The sequence below is a fragment of the Pieris napi genome, chromosome 2 (genome assembly GCF_905475465.1).
Source record: "Pieris napi chromosome 2, ilPieNapi1.2, whole genome shotgun sequence".
Lineage (NCBI taxonomy): Eukaryota > Metazoa > Arthropoda > Insecta > Lepidoptera > Pieridae > Pieris > Pieris napi.
Genome location: NC_062235.1, coordinates 6,120,858 through 6,144,062, shown reverse-complemented (window position 1 = coordinate 6,144,062; position 23,205 = coordinate 6,120,858). Strand labels below are relative to the sequence as shown.

At 33.4% G+C, this 23,205-nt stretch overlaps 1 protein-coding gene across 10 annotated transcripts in view; it reads left to right on the top strand.

The window, feature by feature from the left end:
- Nucleotides 1-22,496, top strand: part of LOC125057548 (cytospin-A) — a 42,443-nt gene extending 19,947 nt beyond the window's left edge. For 4 of the 10 annotated variants that reach the window (XM_047661341.1, XM_047661381.1, XM_047661372.1 and 1 more), the window contains exons 2-20: nt 4,089-4,542; nt 5,015-5,170; nt 5,477-5,662; nt 6,662-6,786; nt 8,573-8,732; nt 9,092-9,187; nt 10,828-10,952; nt 11,584-11,725; nt 11,901-12,077; nt 12,442-12,573; nt 13,098-13,398; nt 14,167-16,560; nt 17,147-17,251; nt 17,596-17,711; nt 18,303-18,438; nt 20,160-20,273; nt 20,622-20,745; nt 21,190-21,346; nt 21,761-22,496. In XM_047661341.1, coding sequence (XP_047517297.1) covers nt 4,153-4,542; nt 5,015-5,170; nt 5,477-5,662; nt 6,662-6,786; nt 8,573-8,732; nt 9,092-9,187; nt 10,828-10,952; nt 11,584-11,725; nt 11,901-12,077; nt 12,442-12,573; nt 13,098-13,398; nt 14,167-16,560; nt 17,147-17,251; nt 17,596-17,711; nt 18,303-18,438; nt 20,160-20,273; nt 20,622-20,745; nt 21,190-21,346; nt 21,761-21,850 — 5,226 coding nt within the window. In that variant the 5' untranslated portion in view covers nt 4,089-4,152 and the 3' untranslated portion in view covers nt 21,851-22,496. Of the gene's footprint in view, nt 1-4,058; nt 4,543-5,014; nt 5,171-5,476; nt 5,663-6,661; nt 6,787-8,572; nt 8,733-9,091; nt 9,188-10,827; nt 10,953-11,583; nt 11,726-11,900; nt 12,078-12,441; nt 12,574-13,097; nt 13,399-14,166; nt 16,561-17,146; nt 17,252-17,595; nt 17,712-18,302; nt 18,439-20,159; nt 20,274-20,621; nt 20,746-21,189; nt 21,347-21,760 lie in introns of all 10 variants that reach the window. The other 6 variants (XM_047661325.1, XM_047661332.1, XM_047661318.1 and 3 more) reach the window with 2 other exon arrangements.
- The last annotated feature ends 709 nt before the right edge of the window (nt 22,497-23,205 follow it).

Sequence of the window (23,205 nt, the reverse complement as noted above, 5' to 3'; positions counted from 1 at the left end):
CACGTATAAAAACAGTAAACACGCAATTGACAAGCATACATTGCTATAGTCTTTGGTACGCCGATATGGCATCTTGATACTAACGTTGAATTCAGCTATTGTATATAAATTTATTTGTAGTCTAATCACCTCCATATGCAATTGCGATTATAATGTAATGCAACAATTGTACTCCCATTGATGTACTATAAACTAGATACACGGTAAAACGGTGGTTAAAAACAATGTGTCATACTTTTGGTGACTAAGAAATATGCCGTAAAACGATAATGTTATTGAAATATGATTTTCATCAGAACATGTTACATGACTTTTGAATTTGGTCGAACCTTGTTACAATGGCATTTCTGCGCACAGTTGTACAAATACATACCGTTTATTCGTTATCGAATATAGCCTATTTGTTGGTGACGTCGATAAACTCTTCGACGTTCTTAATTTATTTTTAATTGGAGCTGTGTTACTGGCTGGAAGTGAATTGTTATATCGTTATATGCGATTATAAATATTAACTCGTATGCATTTCATACTTAATTCGTACTCGCGGCGTTAAAATTTTTGTCGTTTCACTAGTATTAATTGTCTGCAACTATCTGTAGAGTATTATATAGTATTTTTATCTTATAACATAGCAAGAGCCTAAATAAAAATATTATGTTACTTTCGCTAAGATATTTTTTTTTAATTTTTTGTTCACACTACCACAATAAAGAATATATTTGCGTCAATGTGTGTACAAGAAATCTACGCAGATGCATTTCCTCTCATTGTATTTGTGATGATTATCGTGAGAAATGTTATTCATAACTTTGCCAATTAAAAATGTATGGAATACCTTGATATTAAAGCATTGTTTAAATCAAAACGTCTAAAGGGTGTTACAGACATCCTAAATAAACAGTATTTTTTAAATTATCTCTTTAACACAAGTGTCAGCCCTATGTGTTGAACAGTTTGCTGTGCATTTATCTATGCTCTATAGGTTTCATGGTCTTTATAAATGAGTCTGATGTGTGATAACCTTTAAAAATCCCCACGAGGTATATATTGTTTCACTACCAAACATTTAATAAAGTCGTTTATGGTGATAGCTTTATTAGCCAGCTGACATAAAAAGTAAGTGGCCTACTGAGCTACAGATTTATGTATGAAGGGATATAAAAAATCGTACCACCACAGTATTACTGCGGCCGTGACTGGTCATTCACCCGTGTAGGGTTAACGTATTAGGTTAATTTGATATTGTTTGATTACATTTATTTATTTAGATTTACCTGATACAATTAATATCGCGGCAAAATTAGTTTCTATATTGTTTTATTTATTTATTTATTACAGTTCACCACATCATATGCAATGTTTTCTAAAATACATGACAATTATGGTAAAGATAATTAGTGTTAGTAAAATTTTAATTGTAAAAATAATAAAAGTATTTCATTTCCAAAATTAGATTTAACAGTAAGTTTTTGCTTATCAATAAGCATTAAATATTCATAAATCAGCGGTTTTATGAATATTTATTGCCATATGTTACAAGATATTTTCAGATTAATTATTGCTGTTACTGTAGGACAGAAAAATATACTCTTACTAGCTGGCCTGGCGAACATCGTACCGCCGAACAGTCGATTCTTTATTTTTTTTAAATACTTATTCTGCTATTCGGGACACCGGTCTAGCTAGTAAGATAAAAAAAAGAAAGTTGATAAGACAACAAATACATTATGTCAAAAAATTAAAATTCTCTTCCCGGAATCCCTCTACTACGCTTGATATTAAAGTTCAAATTGACTTTTAAGTATTATTACGAATATTTTGTATGGGAAGATAGAAAAGTGTTGTTTTTAGACTTTTTCACTCATTTTTTTTTTAATTTTTCTCTCCGTAAGAACCATCCTCGTACTTCAAGGAATATTATAAAAAAAGAATTGGCCAAATTGGTCCAGGCGTTGTTGAGTTATGCGCTTACCAACACATTTTGCGATTCATTTTTATATTATATAATAGATAAACAATTTTTATACTTGAATTATATTAGTAAGCCCTAAACAAACTTGTTTACTAACTTACAAAAATATTTAGTTACCCCTAACGAGAAGGATCGGTTTAGTCATTGCTAAAAATAAATCTATCATATTTCATGTCAAAAAAGAAATGATCGTTCAAAATAAGTCAAGGGAACTTAAATAATTAATCCTTAAACACGTGAAAATCCATGCGTTTTTAGTGTATATCAATTCCAAGAATTTGAGCCCATCAAAATTTAAATATTCATGGGCGCAGGGTGTGGTGATTCCCCTTTATTTGCGTGGGGGAGTGTCCGCACAGGATAGAGGATTGAGGCGTAATTGACGAACGGTGTCGTAATTGAAATTCAAATTTGGAACGATGATTGGCGCGTTTTTTTATTTTCACAAGAGACGTTTATAATTTGAAGCAATTAAAATTTAAAAAAAAATTCTTACATATTTAACTAAACCCCATCTTAGATAGCATTTAGACAAATTCTTGCACGTTTTAATACTATATCGACTACAGCTGATTATTTTCAAGTCTTGCTCGTACGACTTTGTTTTAACGTTTAAATAAGAGACTATAAAAAATACTTTACAATATGGGTACATAAATTAGGATATAAATATAGAAATGATTTTATTTTTTTTCGATACCTATATATATACGTTAAATGTCAATAATTAATATTTTATAAATATTATGTACATAGTACATCTATGTAGCTATAATTAATGTTTCAAGTTAGTTACAATTTAATATGGTTGAGTTGTTTGATTTGATTGGTTATACTGTAGTAAATTTTCAGCCTTAAATGTAATTAGCCGAGTCTGATACGCAATTTTTACCGTGACGATGTCTAAGAGCGTATAATTTTATTTATATAATTCATAGAAAGGTTTTTAATAATATAAAGATACTAAATAGGTATCTATAAATTCTTTTGTTATTGTTATACCTCCCTCTGGCATGATGATGCCGCGAGAAGCTGATAACATTGTAATCTCATATCGTATTTCTGATCAAACTGACTGACATATTTAATCATTTGTTATGTAAATATACGCAACTGTTTATGTCTATGAATAAATGCAGTTTCCTTGTAATCATGTATATATACGCCAATATACAATATCAAAAACGTATACTTTATATTTAAAAAATAAAACCGTATCAAAGTTGATAAGTTGAGATTAAATTCTGATAGAGATTAAATAATGATTCAATATATTTTAACTACAATAGTTATAAAACATAAGAGCGATCAAGCCGCCCGCTGCACCATATTTTTTCAAGGACTTTATTATTTAATTCTGATAATAATAAAATTCTTTTCCTTATTTAATAATAATAATGTCCTTTTCGTTTAATACATTTTTGATACGAGTTATGACCGTCAATTCAACCCATAATTTTTCACTTTCAACTATTTCTTGATTAGCGAAACGAACAATTTTTTGCAATAAACATGTACGTCTTCCTCTTATTTGACCTTTTGGAATTAACTGTTAAAAATAACACGGTAATAATCCATTAATCCATTTGGGATTAGAGATTTTATGTGAAGATAATAGTGCAAACAATCTACGGTACATTGAGGTTTTCACTTATCTATAAATAGTGAAACAGCAATTTCCCCTTTTACGCATCGTTCATATTTAATTAATACGTTTGAAACTGTAAAATGTCGCCAAGTTATAAGACGATGTGTTACGAAAATAGGTTTGTTTATTAATAAAATTTCAGTAGTAATTTTAAATGTAATAATACCTTAATTAATCGGTCGCAAATGTAAGATAAAATACGTAGTTTTTTTCCTTATAAACACACTGGGAAAGATTATGCTAAAAGACACTCGCACTTATGTACCAAATTTATACCACTAAGGTAGTAAGGTACAGTTAACCAGTATGTCCTACAAAAACGGTGTCTTCTATATGATTAATTCAATACCTAAAATCCATCTGTGGCTCTGTACTTTTACGATTAACAACAATCGTTCTACGTCATACATTTGTCCTAAATTGTTGACTTATGTTTAGTGACCGCATCCAACAATACTTATTACTCAGATCACGAACAAAGTCTGACCGTTACGATACGCGAACGAATTCGAAAACGATGCAATAAATCAAAATGATGAAGTTCAAATCATTGTTCCGTAGAGGACCCAGTCAGGGGAAACAGGAGACCCTCAAGGGCGCTCCCTCTGTGTCCAGTCTCGACTCAAAACATCATAAGGTTGCCCCAGCCAGAGAAAAGACCCTTAAACTCTTTGGGTCGAAAGAGAAGCTAAATAAAGCGCACAAGAAGAAAGATTTGGGAAACAATAATGCCCTGCTAGAGGAAAGGGAAGGTTTTGAGTATGACGATGGACAACGAGGTGATTATGGGAGCGCTGAAGAGTTTGGACTCGGTTCCGTAGATGAGAGAGGATCTCAGGAGTGTATCAGCTTGCCGGTCAACTTGAATGAACACATGCCGGGCTTCCAGGACGTCGAATTGAGGCCGAGGGTCGCTTCCGAGGTACACTTTGCTCCTTATTGCTAAAGAAAAAAAAACTGTATTTCAACGGTTACTCTTCACTTCTCTAGAGCCTTTTAAGCTGTAGATATGTTTTGGTTGATCAGTACTCTGTTAAAGCGACCTATACAAATAGTATGCGTTTTGTTTGTTTTGATTAGACACTTAATAAAATGCACCAATTGCAAATTAGTTTATTAATTTGTTTGCTTAAGACTTAACTCTCTTCTTTATCAATGAAGTAACTATATTAGTAGTATTAGTCCTTTTTTAGCAGTGTGTGCTCATATTATTAGACAAGTGAAACAAAGTAATTAGGTTATTTATAGTCCAACTTTCAACCTCTTTGGAGCGAGGATGTAGCCAATTGTTTCCCAAGGCAATCAAAAATCGGTTGATTGGGTGAGAAAATACAGAAAATTATCTATTTATAAGTTTAAATTATCGACTGTCATTAAGACTTCTTCTGTTTCAGGCCTCGTTGACATCAGGAATACGTGAAATAGAGTCGCTGAGAAGGGAATTGGAAGAAAGTAGCATGGAGAGAATGGCGCTCCAGGCCCGGGTGGATGAGTTACTGGAGAAGGATGGGGAAGCGGAGAGACTCAGGGCAGAGTTGGAAAGGATCAGGGTACGCTTAAATACAGCTTATAATAAGATACATCATTTAGAATTGAAACTGTTACATTATATATAATATTAACATATGATATAGGTATACAAAATATACACCACTTAAGATAGCTGCAATGTTTGTTGACATTGACAAATTTTCGCGAATCTTTTATGTCTTTAAACTTTTAAATACGGCCATTAGAGCAATAGAATCAAAACGAAATTCTAAAATCAATTTAATCAAATTTCTTAGTGATCAATGATCTAATTAATTATTTTTTTCCTATTAAGAAATTGTTTATAATTTATTAATAAATTACAGAACCAAGAAGCAGAACGCGAATCCGCGTTGGAGCGGTTAGCGGACGAGAATGGCGCGTTACGCGCGCGTCTTCGCGGCGTCGCGCATTCGCCGCTCTCTGACAGCGAAAAACGTCAGTTACTGCTTGCGCCTGCGCCACGACGAATGCATTCTTCTGCTCCTGCTTCTATTGCACTCGCTCATAATGTAAGATTTGTATATAGTTAGTCAAACTGTTTTTTTTTATATATAACACTAATGTCATAAACTTGCTATGTTCAATAGGTTTTTGTCCCCTAAATGAGTTTATGTATTGAACGATTTATTAGATTTTTTTGTTTCTGTATAAGACACACTGCATGACATGCAGGAGTATTTCACAGTTATAAAGTAGCGTAATTCCGCTGTGCGTGATGAATGATGATTTATTATAAATGCATAGCATACAAGTGTACAAGGAAGAAAAATTGAAAAGTAACTAATAATGTAAACAAAACGTGATAAGAACTAAAACGAAATTAAATAATTCTTGACTTGTGCAACGTTATATTTATGTATTGAATATTATAGCAATTTTTAAATTTTTAAATTGTCGTGACCGCGTAGTAACAGGGTCCTAGACCCTGTTAAACAAGAAAGTACTTTGTATAAGAATATATCTATCCTTTCCGTCACATAACAATATCGTTGAGTTCATGCACGTAGCGTTGAGTTGTCGGCGAGAGTTTTGACGCTGCCCATACGGTCTGCGCTTGGACGTTACACCGGTCCTTGCAGACAATGTTGTGGAAACTTTAAGGGAACACTATAAATCTTATTATATATAAATCACGTGTCACGTTGGTTGTCGATTTTAAATTACATTTGCACACCGTGTGCAGTGATCCAACTTAAAAGATAAGCTACATCATTAAGCTTACATCTTAATTTATAGCCGCAATATTATTTTATTGCAAATTATCTGTTGATTATTTGACAGTCACAATTCTAACATATGGCGCTGTGTTGAAAGTACCAACGTTTCACATAAGCTACAATTTAAGGGCATAACCACCAAAAAAGCATGGTGGTCCCCATGACTGGTGTTCTCCTACCGTTTCCCTTGAATAGTTTGCTACTATGTAATATAACAAAAACCTTAGCCACAGCAACCGAGTCTACTAGTCTATTAGTAATTATTTAAAAAATAATAATTGGTATTTTCAGGGTGAAAGCGATACAGGCGATGCAAGCACTCCAGAATGGGATAAGCACTCGTCATCATCTCTTAGCGAGGTATCCGTCGCATGTTTGCAGGACAGGATACTGCAGATGGAGGAGCATCACTACAGGTTAGCCAACATTCTGCAAATGATATCTACCCACAAAAATTCTAGAAATTTGTATCTACCCTACTGTAATAAAGACCATAGAATATACACACTTGTACTCATGCCTGAAGTCATATCAGTTTGTTATGAGTTTCAAGGCAAAGTTTAGTAAACCTGTACCGAAATTCATCCAGATTGGTGCGCATAATATTTGCGTAATTTTAAAGGTTTTAACCATAGTAACAAAATCGATACTGTATCCACGTTTTAAAGCATGTGATTTATTAAAAAAATAATTAAATTATTTTCCTTCATACGTAGTCTATTGGATTATGATTATTGGTGAGTCGTCTCCCAGTGTAAATGTCGTGGTGGTGTCTTATCATTTCACGCCATTTTGTATAAATCACTAGTCATCTTGTTATCGAATCCAAGCTAAACTTCATGGGCTATTTCACATCTACATCCAATAGTGTAGTCGACAAGTTGAAAATGGTACAAAATAGAGATACTGCTCTTAAAATTATGTGCGATAGCTCATTGGATCCGGAATGACGTCTAGAAAAATGTGCCGAAAGCGTGTATTAGCACATAAAAAATTGCAAAAGTTATAGTTAGTTATATTTAATAAACTATTAATATTTAAGAAATTTCAAAAAAAGATTCTGAAAGAGGAGGAAATTTCCAATAAAAATCTCGTAGCTCTCGGAACTCTATCTCCATTATTTATAATTTTAATTTAACGCTGAAAATAGGTCTTCGCGTGACATTTTTAGGATTCGCGCGTGGCGTCAAAAGCGACTACGGCACATTAATTAATTTATTTAAGGTATTGAATATTTTTTTTTAAATTTGAAAAATAGAGTTCCGGGAGCTGAGAGTTTTTTATTGGAAATTTCCTCCTCTTTCAGAATCTTTTTTTGAAATTTCTTAAATATTAATCGTTTATTAAATATTGGCAAAAAAGGAAATGCCATTTTTTTTTCATCTTTAATTGTTTATAACTTTTGCAATTTTTTATGTGCTAATATACGCTTTTGGCACATTTTTCTAGACGTCATTCCGGATCCAATGAGCTATCGCACATAATTTTAAGAGCAGTATCTCTATTTTGTACCATTTTCAACTTGTCGACTAGACTACAAGATGTCAAAACTTATATTAATAGGTCGGGATTAACAAAAAAAAAATGTTAGGAACAACGTGTTAGAAACAAAAAGCGTAGTAATGTGACCCTTGTCATAAACATAAAGGCTGTTGATAGTATGTAGAATCGAAACTATCATTATAATGCCGTTCACATTCTCGGTCCGGTGAGATATTTTTCGTATATGCTTCGAACGAATTACGTGTAGTATGAATGCACGAATTTTTCAGTTAATAATATTTTACCAGACAGGAAGCAGAGCGCGAACGTACTGTGATCGAACTTATATTGTGGATTCAGTTGACTGTTCATATGTTATTGGTATTATTTAAATTGGTTATACCAGTGTGCTTTTTGACATTTTTTGGGCATACTAAAATCAAAAGATTATTTCTCATTGAAAAGCGAAAAAATAAGCAATGCCACTGGAGTATTTCTGAAGCAATTCGACTTAGGTTTCTTCAAAAAAAGAGCGAACCAAATTTTAAAAGACCGGCCACGGACTCGCGAGTCCTCTGGCATTGAGAGTATCCATGGGCGGCTGTACTAAATATCATGAATCCTGTCCCTTTATCCCCTGTTCTATAAAAAAAAGAAAACTGTAAATACTAGAAACGTTGGCAAAATTTGGCATCTATTAATGCTCATTACTTTTAACAGTACAAGCGAAGAGCTCCAAGCGACATTAGCGGAACTGACCGACTTACAATCCCAACTGGCTGACGCGCATGCCGACAATGAGAGACTGGCCGACGAGAAACAAGTATTACTCGAGTCGCTTTGCCGACAGACTGAAAAGCTTGAGGATAGTCGGACTAAGGTATGTTTTTTTAGATTCATTGGTAATTTTTGTATTAAAAATTATTTTACAAGCATTATTCAAGTAAAAATAATGGATCATTTAATGAAATATATTTCTTTGAATCCGTATTTTAAATGTTAGTATAGTTATATCAGGAACTGGTTCGATTCCCATCTCAGCAGTGGATTGATTGCTTATCACTACTTGATTTTATTAAATTATAATATATATATTTGATAAGCTTTAGTTTCATAAACAGACTATCTTATGCAGATAGCTAGCAGGAAAGTAATCTACGTATCTACGCGCACATGTACGTTTTGTTGTAAGTGTCGCCAGAAATTTTAAATTCTTACACTATTAAATGAATATTGCAGGTCGACACGCTTCAAGAGTTACTTTTAAGGGAGGGAATCGAACCGGAGACTCTCGGTCCTATCGACACCGATCAGCAGCTGTTCGCTGTACTCAAGGTAATTTATGCTAATATACACACTTCACTATTGTTATATGAACCATGGCATACTTTAATTAATCTCAATGTCAAATATTAATATGCTTTGTTTTGTATAGATTTTCAAAAGTTTGTCACGCACTGCTTTAGTCAATGGGTTTTAACAGATACAAAAACAAATATACCTTCTGTAAACGAACGTAAACTCAAGCCATAAATCTAACCTTATATATAAAATTCTCGTGTCACAATGTTACCATACTCCTCCGAAACGGCTTGACCGATTTTTATCAAATTTTATATGCATATTCAGTAGGTCTGAGAATTGGCTACTATCTATTTTTCATACCAAATGATAAGGGGTGCGCCCCAAAAATTTATTTTTAATTTTTTAGACAATTTTTTTTTGTTTTTATGATAAAACATACAAAAATACATACAACCCCTAATTTTCATCCCTCTACGATCTACCCCTATTTTTTATTATAGTAGATAGTTATTTTATTGAAGTAAAAAAAATGTTGTCTAGATATAATATAGATGGCAAAACAATGTTTGCCGGATGAGCTAGTTACAATATAATACAGAACTTATTTAGAACGGTTCGGTGGCCGTTGATACACAATTTTATCTTAAAATAACAAGCCGTTAGTACATATCTCATTTCCATATATTCATAACATGAAAGGCACACAATTATTTGTCAGTCGTAAGGATATGGAGAAAATTAGTTTGGGAACAATAAGAGAGGTTAGACTGATAATGTAGTTCGAGTCCGTTGCCCTTACACTCATTGAAAAATGATACAATTGAGGACATAACTAAAAAATAATTGGCAAAAAGGCAATCAAAATGTGACGATCGGCCGAGTTAAGTTAAAATATGTACATCAAAATGTATGAAAATAAAAATACAGTCAAAATCAGATCGAACATCGAAGGGACTACTCATATTTGGTCGTAACAGCCGATGACGTTGTTATTAGGTACCTAATACAGTAGAATTCCGCCGTGGGACCTTTGATTTTGGTCAATAGAACCGGTATGTTGTAAACGATGTCGTCGTAAACGGTTTTGACTGTATGTATTTCAAACAGCCATAAAAAAAGGGTGCGTGTACTTATGTACCCGCGTAAGAAGTTATACTTCTTTGGCATTATTAAAAATAGTTTTTGATTGCATGCTAATAATTAATTACAATTAAATAATCAAAGACTGGAAAAGAAGTCATTATGGTCAATAAAGTTCAGTTTACATTTGAAAAATTAAATAAATATTTATTATTATTCTCTTACATTAAGTGTAACATAAATTCTATTATTATTCGAATGTTGTTTTTAAATTATGTCCAATGCCGTAGCGTCTTCCTTGGGCAACTTCATTCTGTTAATTTTGTGTCACGGTGCGCGCGCATCGTAAAATTTCACTCTCATCCATTTTTCATAACGCGCCTAAAGAAGTATAACTTCAATAATAAGATAATATTTCAGTAATAGTAACCACGGCACTTATACTCTTTACAATAAACACACAGCTCGCTCGCATTTATTTGTTATTCGACGAATTTCACTCGGCTGAAATTAATTTCTTTGAACAAAAGAAAATGCATTTAAATAAATAAACTTTCGTATAATTAATATATATAAAATATGTATTGAAGGTGTCCCAAGAGGAGCGTCGGTTACTGCTAAGTAAGCAGGAACAGTTGGAGGCTGAATTGAGTGAGAGCAAAGCAGCTCTGGAAGATAAAGCCAAAGAGATTGAAGCTCTCACCGACAGGATTAGGTATTTTTATTTTAAATTAGCTTAATTTGAAAGTGTATTCAATAAAACATTGTTTAATAAGCCTGAAACTATTTCTTAACTAGACGTTTCGATAAGTAAGAGTTCTCGCTGTTATATCCGTTAAAGTAGAACAGTGAAATCTCGATACAAAAAAATTCGAGTTAACGAGTTTTTGACTTAACAAGACCTTCGCGATACATATGATTTAACTGCTGAAATTTCGACTTACAGAGGCGCGATTTCTAAGTGTATTTTTCGATTTGAATTTGAATAACAATTCAACTTAAGTTTTGTAGTATATATTTTATTATTAATGTATTTATTAGAAGCCCCGAACCCAAACATTCCTGTTGGATTTTTTTGCTATTATTTCGGGGAATTCCAAGTAAAACGTCATTATGTTTTACTAACTACTTTTTGAAATTCGAGTTATAGAGTATAAATATGTATGTATTATCAATACTTCGTAGGGAAATAACATTTTGTTCGTTATTTTATATAAAAGGCAATGTTTTAATAATTCTCCAACCTTTTTCAAAACTGTTTTTATTTATATATACATTGCTTTTAACAATTTCGATTAGAGATACGTTTTTAAATATGGAATATTTCATTTTGTCATTTTCAAAAGGGCCCTGGAAGGAAGCCTTGACCGAGCCGAAGCCGAGAAGACCCAATGGGAGCATGAGGCTGGATCAGCTAGGGAAGTAGCTGCTGCGAGACAGCATCAGGTCACTACCCTCACTGAATTGCTGGATGCTGCTAAGGCTAAGGTATTAACTATAATTTTTTTTATAAAATATAAATTCAATTTAAATTTATAATTTTTATTTACTATTAGTAACTGTAGTAGGCTTTATACTTCGTAACATTTCGTTTGGAATAAAGAACAACTTCTAAAAAATATTAAAATAAAATAAAAATATTAATTTGACTACAACATTTCAGTTGGCTGGAGCAGCAGAAGGTGCAGCACAAGCCGAAGCAGCATCAACATCAGCAGCGAGGCGAGAAGCTGAAGCCGCATCTGCGCGAGCACACGCTTTAGCTGAACGACTTGCGCACGCGCAACGCCAATTAGATAGAGCGCATTCCGATGCTAGGAAATTGCACGATGATGCCTTGGTAAGTGTTGGTGGTAGGGCTGAAAAGTTTCGTGAACCTCTTGCTTTGGATGTGCACGTAATGCAGTCGTCCCTTTGCCCCTCGATATATTCCGGTTGTGTCTGATATCATTCCCATTGGAATTTAATAATTATCAAATAGAAAGTGCACCTTTCTCCCTCATTTTTAATGCAGTGCGCTACTAGATGTAAGATTTTAGTCCGTTGGTAGACTTTGTTTTACTAAATAAATCTCTGCAAACAGACTTGACCACTAAATAATGCATAGCCAAAAAATTAGCCATCGTCGTCTAGAATACTTCTGCGAGTGTAGTATTAATTTTGAACTGATTTATTACGTTTACTTGAAACGTTTTCGTAAACAGGTGTCTCGCAATAATGCAAAGTCGACCATATCTGAATTGGAGTTCCAGCTGGAACAGATGCGTCAAGAGAAGACCGCTCTGCAGGGGGAATTGCAGACCTTGCAGGAGAACACGTCGGAGCTACAGATTCAGGTGAAAATGTTATTCGAAGTCTTAAGAAAATGTGGGATTGTTCCCTGTTGTTGGGATACATTCAATGACTATCGTTCGTCCATTAAAGGGTAGTTGGAAATTAAATTTAACATATAAATGATCGTACTATTTATTTTTACTTGTTTTATGCTACTAATATTTTTTTAAATTATCAAATATTAAAAATTGAATTAAATTATCGTTAATACCGAATAAGTGTTTATTACGGTTTCGATATTTGTAAATATGTGAGGAACATGTAGTTTATTCTAAGAGTACATTGTCTTCACATATAATTATTTAACAAATGTAACAAAATATTGTAAACCTATTTTAAAAGAGTAAGTGTGGAGTTTCGTGGAGTTTCTTGCCCATTCTTCTCCACACGAAACTACCTTTTGGAAGGGGCAACTAGACAATTAGACCATCTAAAAGTGCCATTTTAGATGGTCTAATTGAAATAAATGATTTGACTTTGACTTTGACTATAAGTTTCCTCTCTTTAATAGTCGTAATTATTCCAGGTACAAGTCGCAACAGATGAAAAACTGGCGCTTATGTCCCGAGCCGGGGAAGCGTTAGCGCGAGTCGCGGATCTCGAACGTCAACTTCAAGACGTACGCGCAAAGAACACGCAACTCACACGAGATAGGGAACGAGACGAGACAGAATGGAAACAGTTCCAAAGCGATCTGTTGATGACCGTACGAGTCGCGAACGACTTCAAGACCGAAGCTCAACGGGAGTTGGAAAGGCTGGTCTCTGAAAACAAAATGGCGCGCGATCGAATCCGTCTTTTGGAGGATCAGATGCATTCGCTAAAAGGTATTTTGATCATGTTAATAATTTCAAATATAAACACACCAATATTGACTGCATTGGGTGAAAGATGTTTGAAATGTTGAACCCGTTTTGAACAAAAGTCTGGTTGAATGAACATGGCTGATGCATGTGCACGATTTTGAAGTTATACTTCTTTAGGCGCGTCATGAAAAATTGATGAGCGTGAAATTTTACGATGCGCGCGCACCGTGACACAAAATTAACAGAATGAAGTTGCCCACGGAAGATGCTACGGCATTGGACATAATTTAAAAACAACATTCGAATAATAATAGAATTTATGTTACACTTAATGTAAGAGAATATTGATAAATATTTATTTATTTAATTTTTCAAATGTAAACTGAACTTTATTGACTATAATGACTCCTTTTCCAGTCTTTGATTATTTAATTTTAATTAATTATTTGCATGCAATCAAAAAGTATTTTTAATAATGCCAAGGAAGTATAACTTCTTACGCGCGTACATAAGTACACGCATCCTTTTTTACATAGTAGGTTATCATTAATTTTCATTTAAAGTTAATTTTATCATATCTCGTTCTGCGCGAGAGATTTTGAAACATTTAGTTAAAGACATCAGTAGTATGTGTAAACACGTACTAAACCAGCATAGTTATGCACTAATATTATGTAAAGCTTTGCGTAGTAGCAATCATAGAACTAACAAATGATATCATCCGAAATTTACCTACTGTATATATGTTTATAATTTTGTGTTTAATAATTCTTTGAATTGCTAAAACAGGTATTAACAGGTCGGAAAGCGATGAACAGTTAAGGAATTCGATGGCTGATAAAAACTATTCAGACGGTCTGGATACACCAAATGGTTCAACCGCTGATATTTTCCAAAATATCAGATCTAGATATCTTTCCCGTGTACACAGTGTTACAGAGTCAAAAGAGAGCATTGTTGATCAAGCTTTTTTTAAAGTAACGCCAAATAAAAATGATGATGGCGCAAATGAAAATTACAAAATGTCTATTGAAAATGTTACTTTAGACGAAACAAATGATGACGAATCCTTTTCATATAGCGATCAATTTTCAGAAGTATCAACACCGAAATCTGCTCGATTAAAGCGTCAAAATGCTTTTGACTTTTCCACTAACAAAATAGTGCGACAAAATGCTATTTATGATAGGGAAGAAGTAGACAGTGGCTCATCTCCTAAAAAATTACCTAGAGTTAAAAATATTTTTAGTAAAAATGTATCAAACATGTTAAATGGTAAACCGAAATCATTTAGCATGGATAATCTCAATTCAGGGGAGGAGTACAAGAATGCGCTTAGCGAATCGACTAGCATTGAATTCTGTGTAAACCGTAGCGCCAGTGATTTGTCGCTGTATTCCGAAGGTTCTGATAGTGTGTTTATATCCCCTTTCGTCAAACATGATATTGTCGTTCGTGAAGATTATAACCGCCAGAGTCCACCTTTGACATTAGAAACATTCAAACCGGTCAAAAATATTATCAGGCTTAATAATTCGAAAGATGAAACAGATGATATTACTGTCGTCAAGGCAGAGTCTCTTCTACCTTACCCATACCCAGATACTGGTAATAATGCTATACAACCTTTTTTTGCTCAACCGTCTCATCTAATAGAAAATGATAAAGTAGAAAGTGATTTTAAAAAAGTAAATGAAGAGATAACCATAACATTTAAAAGTGCACTAGAGCGAATCGAATCCCCAAAAGCTATTGATCATAAAGGCATATCAAATGAGGATATCTATACGTTAAGGCCTGGACCAGTTTTATTAAGTCAAGATATCACAAATGACACTCATCCCGGAAGCCCCCCAAGACCCGAAAGAAGAAAAAACATTATCAAAAAGACTAATCGATATAATTCGTTTGAAGATATAACACCATTTAAAGATAAAGCTTTGTCAAACAACTTGCAGGTTGATAAGAAAAACACAAATGCTTTAATGCAGGCTAATATCGAACAAAACCTATCAAAAGATACGATAAATGATAACGTCAGTTATCGATTAAAAATAAACACTCTCAGTGATTTAGTGCCTACCGATGTGTCTAAACCAATTTCGATAGAACATAGCTCTAAATATGAAAAAGACTTGCCAAGGTTAAACCAACCAGTGAAAACCATTGAAGAAACATCGCCAGTAGTTTTGAGTCCTGTCTTAATACATCCGATATTTTTCACGTCAAGCTTTTTCTCTGGAAAAGAAATTCAGCAGAAAGAAAAAAAGAAAACGACAATATACTATGATGACACAGATAAAGTTTTAAATTCCGTAAGTACAATTGTTCCCACAAAAAAGGGAAATAGCGTCAAAAATATACAATCTACGACTGAGCCTTTCAAACCAGACCCAAAAAATAAAAAGACAGGTCTGTACCAGAAGAACCCAAAACCAAAACATCTGGATTTCATTTCTAATAAGAATGAATCGAATGAAAATTTGGATCGATCATCCTATTCAACAAACGCTAACATTATACCAGTAGTTAAATTGTCGAAATCACCGCAATGGTTAGTAGATAACAAATACTATCAGCCAATGGAAAATGTCCCCTTTGTCATAAATACAGTTCAATTCTTCAATCCCCACTCATATGAAGCAATCAGTCTAAAAAAAGACAAAAACATTAAAAGACAAGAATCTGAAAATTACTATGAAGAAATTGGGGAACCGATTAATTACATTATCAACAAAAACGTAGCGGATGAAGATAAAATCTCAACTAAAACGAGTGATGAATTTGAATCCATACAACGTGAGGAGCTATTAAAAGTTCCACGAAAACCCAAAAAGCCAAAATCTTATCCTTCAAAGGTTCCGAATCCCAAAACAACAGACATTATTAAAGAAATGTCCAAAATTACTAAATCTGTAATATCTTTATCCCGATCACCGAGCGCTAATAGTTTGAAGAAACCCTCAGCGATAGGACCGATAATTCAGACTTTAGAAAAGAAACAGCCGGAACCAAGAAAAAGCCCGATCCCATTACGGAAGTTTTCGCTTCAGGTACAGCCAGCAAGTTTAGAAACCAACACAAATTCTCTTCCACGAGACAAAAAGTACCATTGGAACACGTTGGAACACAAAAGGCTGTCGCACCCAATAAGGTCTCTAAATGACACATCGAAACCTCTACGTAAGTTAGGCTTCGGATCGTTCCGTGTGATGTGACGTCGTTAATAACAAGGAATAAGACTTAGCTCTACTATTGGTGTTAGTAAAACAGTGAGAAATAGGACGGTGATTAATAGACTGTCCAGCTCTTCCTACTTCACTCCTTTTGCTATAGTCCTGCAATTTCTCACTATTCTAGGGCAAAATTAACACCAATATTACGGCCAATAAAGTCTTGAAAACGTGTGTTTGTTTTTGGTGATGGTTATGTGTGGTGCAGGAGTTGTAGGACGACCTCATTTGTTTTTGTGTGTCCTTAATGTGAGCTTGCCATCTCGAAATTAAATCGAGGTTACACGAATATAATAGCGCACCGCTTTACTGCTGTTTGAGAAATAGGCCCAAGTAATTATATAAAAGTTTTTAAATTCTAGTCGGCTGCTTATAGCTTGTGACCTAATAATTGAATTACATATAAAATAAAATTGGTTTTATTAAATGATTTTAATTAATGACAGTGATGATATATAATGATTCTGTTTATATGAATATAGTTATTGTTTTAAAGATAATTATTTAAATCACACGCATTTTCGAATATTTTTCAGCGTTGCCTCCGCGCACGGAAGAAGTGTCCACACCTCCACCATTGTTATCCAGCGCATCCTTACAGGATATTATGGCGACTGCCGCGTCACATCGACGAGCTAAAGGTATTTTACATATATTTTTTCAATTTGTTAACATACACACTTCGAAATAAAACCTATTCATATATTCTGGCGTGGTCTGTATGGGTGTTATCTGGAGCGGACGATAAGCCTCCATCAGCTTCTGTTCTGCACATTTTATAGTTCTGTATTTAGTTCTGTTTAAATAGAACGAACTCTAGTCTTTCGACTTGGTTCTACTCTTGGTTTGGCTATGTGGAATGCGAATGTTGTGCTTTTTGAGGAAGAAAACAACATATTCTTGAATATTGTTCATTACGTGTTCTATATTGAATCTTTTTCGCATTTTTACTTTAGCCTCTCTAGTAATGTACGGATGTTTGCAGGTATAAACCGCCAAGATTCGCGTCTATCAGTAAAATCTCTAATAGAGAGTATTGAAAACGCGGCGAAGGCGGCAAAACAATCGCCTGCCACCACTCCAGTCACCGAGTGGCCACAGGTAATTTAGTCTATAGTAAATAGCCATTCTTTCAAAAGATTCAGAAACTAAGCGCTAAGTGTTTCTGTGAGAACAGTTACGGAATACAAAATAATTCTTGTCAAATGAGCCCTTTAAATACAGTATAGGTTTTTCGAATGTATATTATTAGTTAACACAAAAGATTAGAACGTGTAGGTACTTTACACTTTTAAAATTTACTAAGGGGAGGGTAAGTAACACGTCCGTTCCGCACGAAGTCTCGAAAGAATAATAATATTATTATTGAAAACGTCATTTTATTATATATGTTAAGACCATGCTTAATTTTTTAGCCTGATTTAGGCAGTTTTTGAGCAGACACAAACATATTTATCTTTATAATTTAACGTAAATGTCAATTTTGTGAACAAAGTTCTTTTTGACTGTTCTTCATATGTACATGACGTATGTACATAAAAAATTAATATTTAAATAACAAAATTCAAAAATTTCAAATAAAATAATTCACTTGAATGCACACAAACAATTCATCAAAATCAGCCGTATTATTATTGTTCGTACATAATACATATTTATATATAGATATACTGATAACAATTACTTATTTAGGTACAATCCACAACACCAACACCACCAATTAAAAACGGAATTTCCGAAACAACGCCATCTAACGGTCATTCGCCGCCGAGTTTCCCCACAAAGCCTCCTGCGCCGAGAAATAATAGGCCTTCGCCTATTCCAGCAGGTTAGTCTCTATAAGGATTCTAATACATGTCTTACGGATAACGGAGCGTAGAAAGAATAAATGGTTTGTAGATTGTGACCGATAATTATTATATTATTTATATCAATCATTGTTGTAGATATAAATAATAAACCTTATAGTTTATGTATAGTAACTAGAATCTATTATATTTAGAACTATATAGTAACATGTAATTTATAACTAAAATTCTAAAAATATAGCATGTAAGTATTTGCTTTATATTTTCTTTTACAGCATGCCGGCATGAGAATGGCTCTTAAACCTTCGCATTTACTAACTATCTATCTGTTTGTTTGCACATATTCGTTTACTAACTGAATTACATTTTTTTCGATCGAAAAATAAGGCATACTTTACACTATAGTATAGTCATGGTTTGGCAACATTATTGCAGCTAAAAAAAAAGTTTCCTGATTAACGTTAGTTTGTTGTTTTAGTTAAAGTCATATTAAATCTTTTCAATAAACAATAATAGTTTCTAGCTGTTGAACTATATTTGTTCTTATTTATAGACAATTTTACTAGTTATTTAATAATGCCTATTTGTAATTGATCTTGCCTTTCTCTAAAATAGTAATGTTATTTCATCGTATTTATTGTTGAGTATGATAATAATTTGTTTTTAATTTATTTTTGTGTAAGTTGATTGGTTATTAAAATAAATATTAAAAAAATATGTGTTTAGTTACATCACATTTACATATTATTGCTTATTATCTCACAGTTATTTCCTTATTGTTTTTTACACTTTGCGTGAAATGGCTATAATGACATATACGCAAAAAAGCATATCCCTTCCAACTATATGATAGAGAGGAACAACTTCCTCTACGATTTTTGGTCAACCTTAGGGGTCAAAGCAGGCCTTCGAGACAATTAAAAATATTATTAAAATATAAATAGTCGACGAACTGGCAGATATATCGTATAGGTCACAGTAAAATTGTAAAACCGTTAGGTTGTCTCGCGAGATTGTGAACTGTCAACGTACTGCTTACAATTTAACGTATTATTATTCGGTAGATTGTAATCTATCGAAGTGAAACCGTCAAATTGTGAAACGGAACGCACCTCGCGCGCTTAACGGCATACATTCGACAACAAACGAATTAACAAACAAATAAGGTGGCGCGGGGCATATGCCTTTCGTCAGTTCACAATGTCGCGAGATAGATTACAACCTAACGGTATTTACAATTTTACGGTGACATATACATTTCACACTGATCGATCAGGAGACGGCTTATAGTAGTATTAAGTTTCTATATGTACATTCTAACTCTTTCATATGATTTGTTTCAATCACGGTGATGGAAGTTTTGTATTCATCTTGCACTTGTGTATTTCTTTAGCCGGGATGTGACAGTTTCAATATGTAGGTTTTATGCTGAATTTAAAATTATAATATAATAATCAGGTAAATAAATAAAAATTCGATTATATTCCGAACATACCATTCAACAATCGTAATGAATTTTTTGTAATAAACTATTTTAAAAGAGCAGTTATAGGTTCCATACTAATCAATATACCGCTATTTGTTTCTGGAGTTAATTTTACTTTGAATTTGACACATAAAAATATAGTCTATAGTAAATTTTTTTTAAAATAAAAATCCATCCGATAGTTAAATTCTCTTTAAATAATAATTGTCACATCGCGGTTATGGTACGCTTGCTGACGTGTCTAACTGGGGCCAGAGTCGGGCGGTGTGGCGAGCATCGCAAACATTCCCGACGAGCAGCGAGCACTGGCTTCACTGCAGCAGAAAGCTATCGAGTCCTTCGTCAGACGGAACAGCTATGGAGATATCTGTGAGTATCATAAAATCATCATAGTTTAGATGGGAAAAGTATCTATCGCCTTTTAAGGAAGAGAGAGGTGAAGATCCGTGTCTATCAATGTTTCAGTCACCTCATTGTAACCCAGTACTTATGGAACATCGTACTATCACATAAACTTTACACGTCTTGGGATTTGCAATTCAAAGATTGTCTTATTACTTTACTCTACTTACTATGTGATAGACCCAATTTTTGTACATTTTTGTATCGGCCACATTACATAAACATTTTGATTCACATTCTTAGCTCTAAATTTCATTACATACTGACATTTTTTTAATAAGTAATATATTCTTAAGAACATACAATTGTTTTAAGGTGAAAGAAAAGATCCCCTAAACGCATTACAAGTAAAGAACGGAGGATCGAAACGCAACGCTCTTCTCAAATGGTGTCAGCAGAAGACGATGGGATATAACAACATTGATATTACCAACTTCAGGTTAGCTATTTACGTCCAAATTAGTCGGGTTAGTTACACCATAACTCAAAATTAATGATTTTTATTTTGTTGGATTCGTATCATGTTCAGTAGAAACTCGATAAGTTAAGTTCCAAGGGAAACACAAAATATTTTAAGTTATAGAGGTTTTAAGTTATCAAGGGGCTAGTAGCCCTTGATACACTAATGCTTTTTTTAGCAAATTCTTTGATAAAATATAGCGTATTAAACAATTCAACACATTTGGTGAACTAAACTTTTATGCTGTATGTCAGAAAAGTTCTGACATACAGCATAAAAGCGTTCTCCTCTTCCGTTCTACGCCCTTGATTTGAGAACTGAGCATTTCATATATATTTATTTTTTGACGTTCATAAGTGTACATTGTGTTACCTATATGAATAAATTATTTTTGAGTTTTTTAATAAGATTACAAAATTTCAGCTCGTCCTGGAATGACGGTTTGGCCCTTTGCGCTCTTCTACATTCGTACTTGGGCGAAGGTCGTATTCCATATTCTTCTCTCACTCCTAACGACAAACGAACCAATTTCTCTATGGCCTTTGCCGCTGCTGAGTCTGTCGGAATACCTACTACACTGGTAAGTTTCAAATTCTCAACATAAATAAATCTCTACATACAATCAATTTAGTCATACTAAAGTAATCTATACATATATTAACTTATCTTTTATATGGACTACTGTTTTCTACGGCTTTTATATATAAATATATATATATCAAGAATTTAAATTAACCTAAAATTTACGTAAGAAGTTATATGGAATGGCTGGGATAAGCTAAAACCAAAGTCAACCAAAATTTTCAAAAAACTTCATTTTTGAATACCTACTAGAAATTATAGTTTTTTTTTAATTTTGAACCCAATTCTCATAAACTAGGACCATTAAAATAAACCTAGGCACTGGTTTTCGGGCCCTCCAAAGCACTTTTTTACGCTTGTTTTGATATGAATAATATTATGCTTCCTGACAGTTTGACTTACATATTTCCAGAACATTCAAGACATGATACAGCAAGAACGACCCGATTGGCAGCAGGTGATGGCCTACGTGACCAGTATTTACAAGCACTTTGAGACATAGACCCAATCACCACACAGAGGTCAACATTACTAGCCACTTGTCCGACGGTAATTTTTGACGCCAGCTGTCAAATGTGTATTATAAACCGTCAGTTTTGTCTAACAAATATAACGATTCTGTAGAAATTCCATTTCTCCATCTGTTGCGTCAGATATTTTTTGGATATAAGGAAATGACCCTAGTGCTGTTTTTGTGTTTTTTATTACTAGAGGCTGGATAAGTTAGTGACATTGCCTTCTATACGATAAATGGAACAAAACTAGCTTAGGAGAATTTATTTCGATTCTCCGATATTCGTGAAGCTCGTTTCTACTGAATAATCTCTTGTCTAAAAATGTAATTATACATTATAATGATTATAAATATGATTCTCCGAAAATCTTTTTACGCTTTGCATTTTGTGGTCCAATATATGTTTAAGCGGACCATTTAGGTTTAAAAATGTTTCCAAATAAGTTGAATTGATGCCAGCTTATTTCAGGTCTCCGTAGGTTGTATTTAGCTTGATTATTTTTCATAGCTTACAAAAGCAATTAATAATTTTATGGTTATTCAATAATATATTGGACTATGAATAAGCTTACAGGTTTTTAAATAAAACTTGAAGTTTCATATCCAAAGGAAATTATGATAATAAAACTTCTATCAAAAAACCTCCTATTAAAAATTGATAAGATTTCTATTTCTTCATCTCATTTCATATTTATATATAACAGTCAAGATAATATACGGACTCAGGGAAGTGTCAAAGCTATCTGTCAAATGTGACAGATGACATTGACAGATGGTTGGTCGGAACTTGTCTCTGACATTAGTTCAAGAGTTACATAGGCTTCTTATAGAATGTATCAATTTCATTTAAGAACTTCTAGTAGTACATCCAACATTTCCATATTCAATATATTCCAACAGTTCCTAGGTACACTTAACAAGTCCGTCGTTATCTTGATCTATATTGCTTTTGTAAGCTTATGTAAATACTGCCATTAAACATATGCCTTGAGACGGCCTTACGGTGTTGTGTATGTGCAAGGAATTGAATCCCGTCTTTCCAATATAAAGACTGATTGATAGGTAAGATTGGTAGGCTAACATCATAGGAGTGAGATAACTTTAGGGTTGCTAACTAGAAAATAGGTCATGCTAAAATTGAAAATCCAACAAAAATTTTGCTGGCTGTTATGAAAAAATGCTAATTATTTTGGAAATTTGCTATAAAATTTAATTTTATACACGTAGTAAGTTGTAATAAGGTGGCAACCCATAGAAATTGATAGTTGATGTTATTATCTATGTATTTATTAGTGAAACTGTTTTCGATGTCTGTTTATCAAATATTACTGATCTATGTCCAT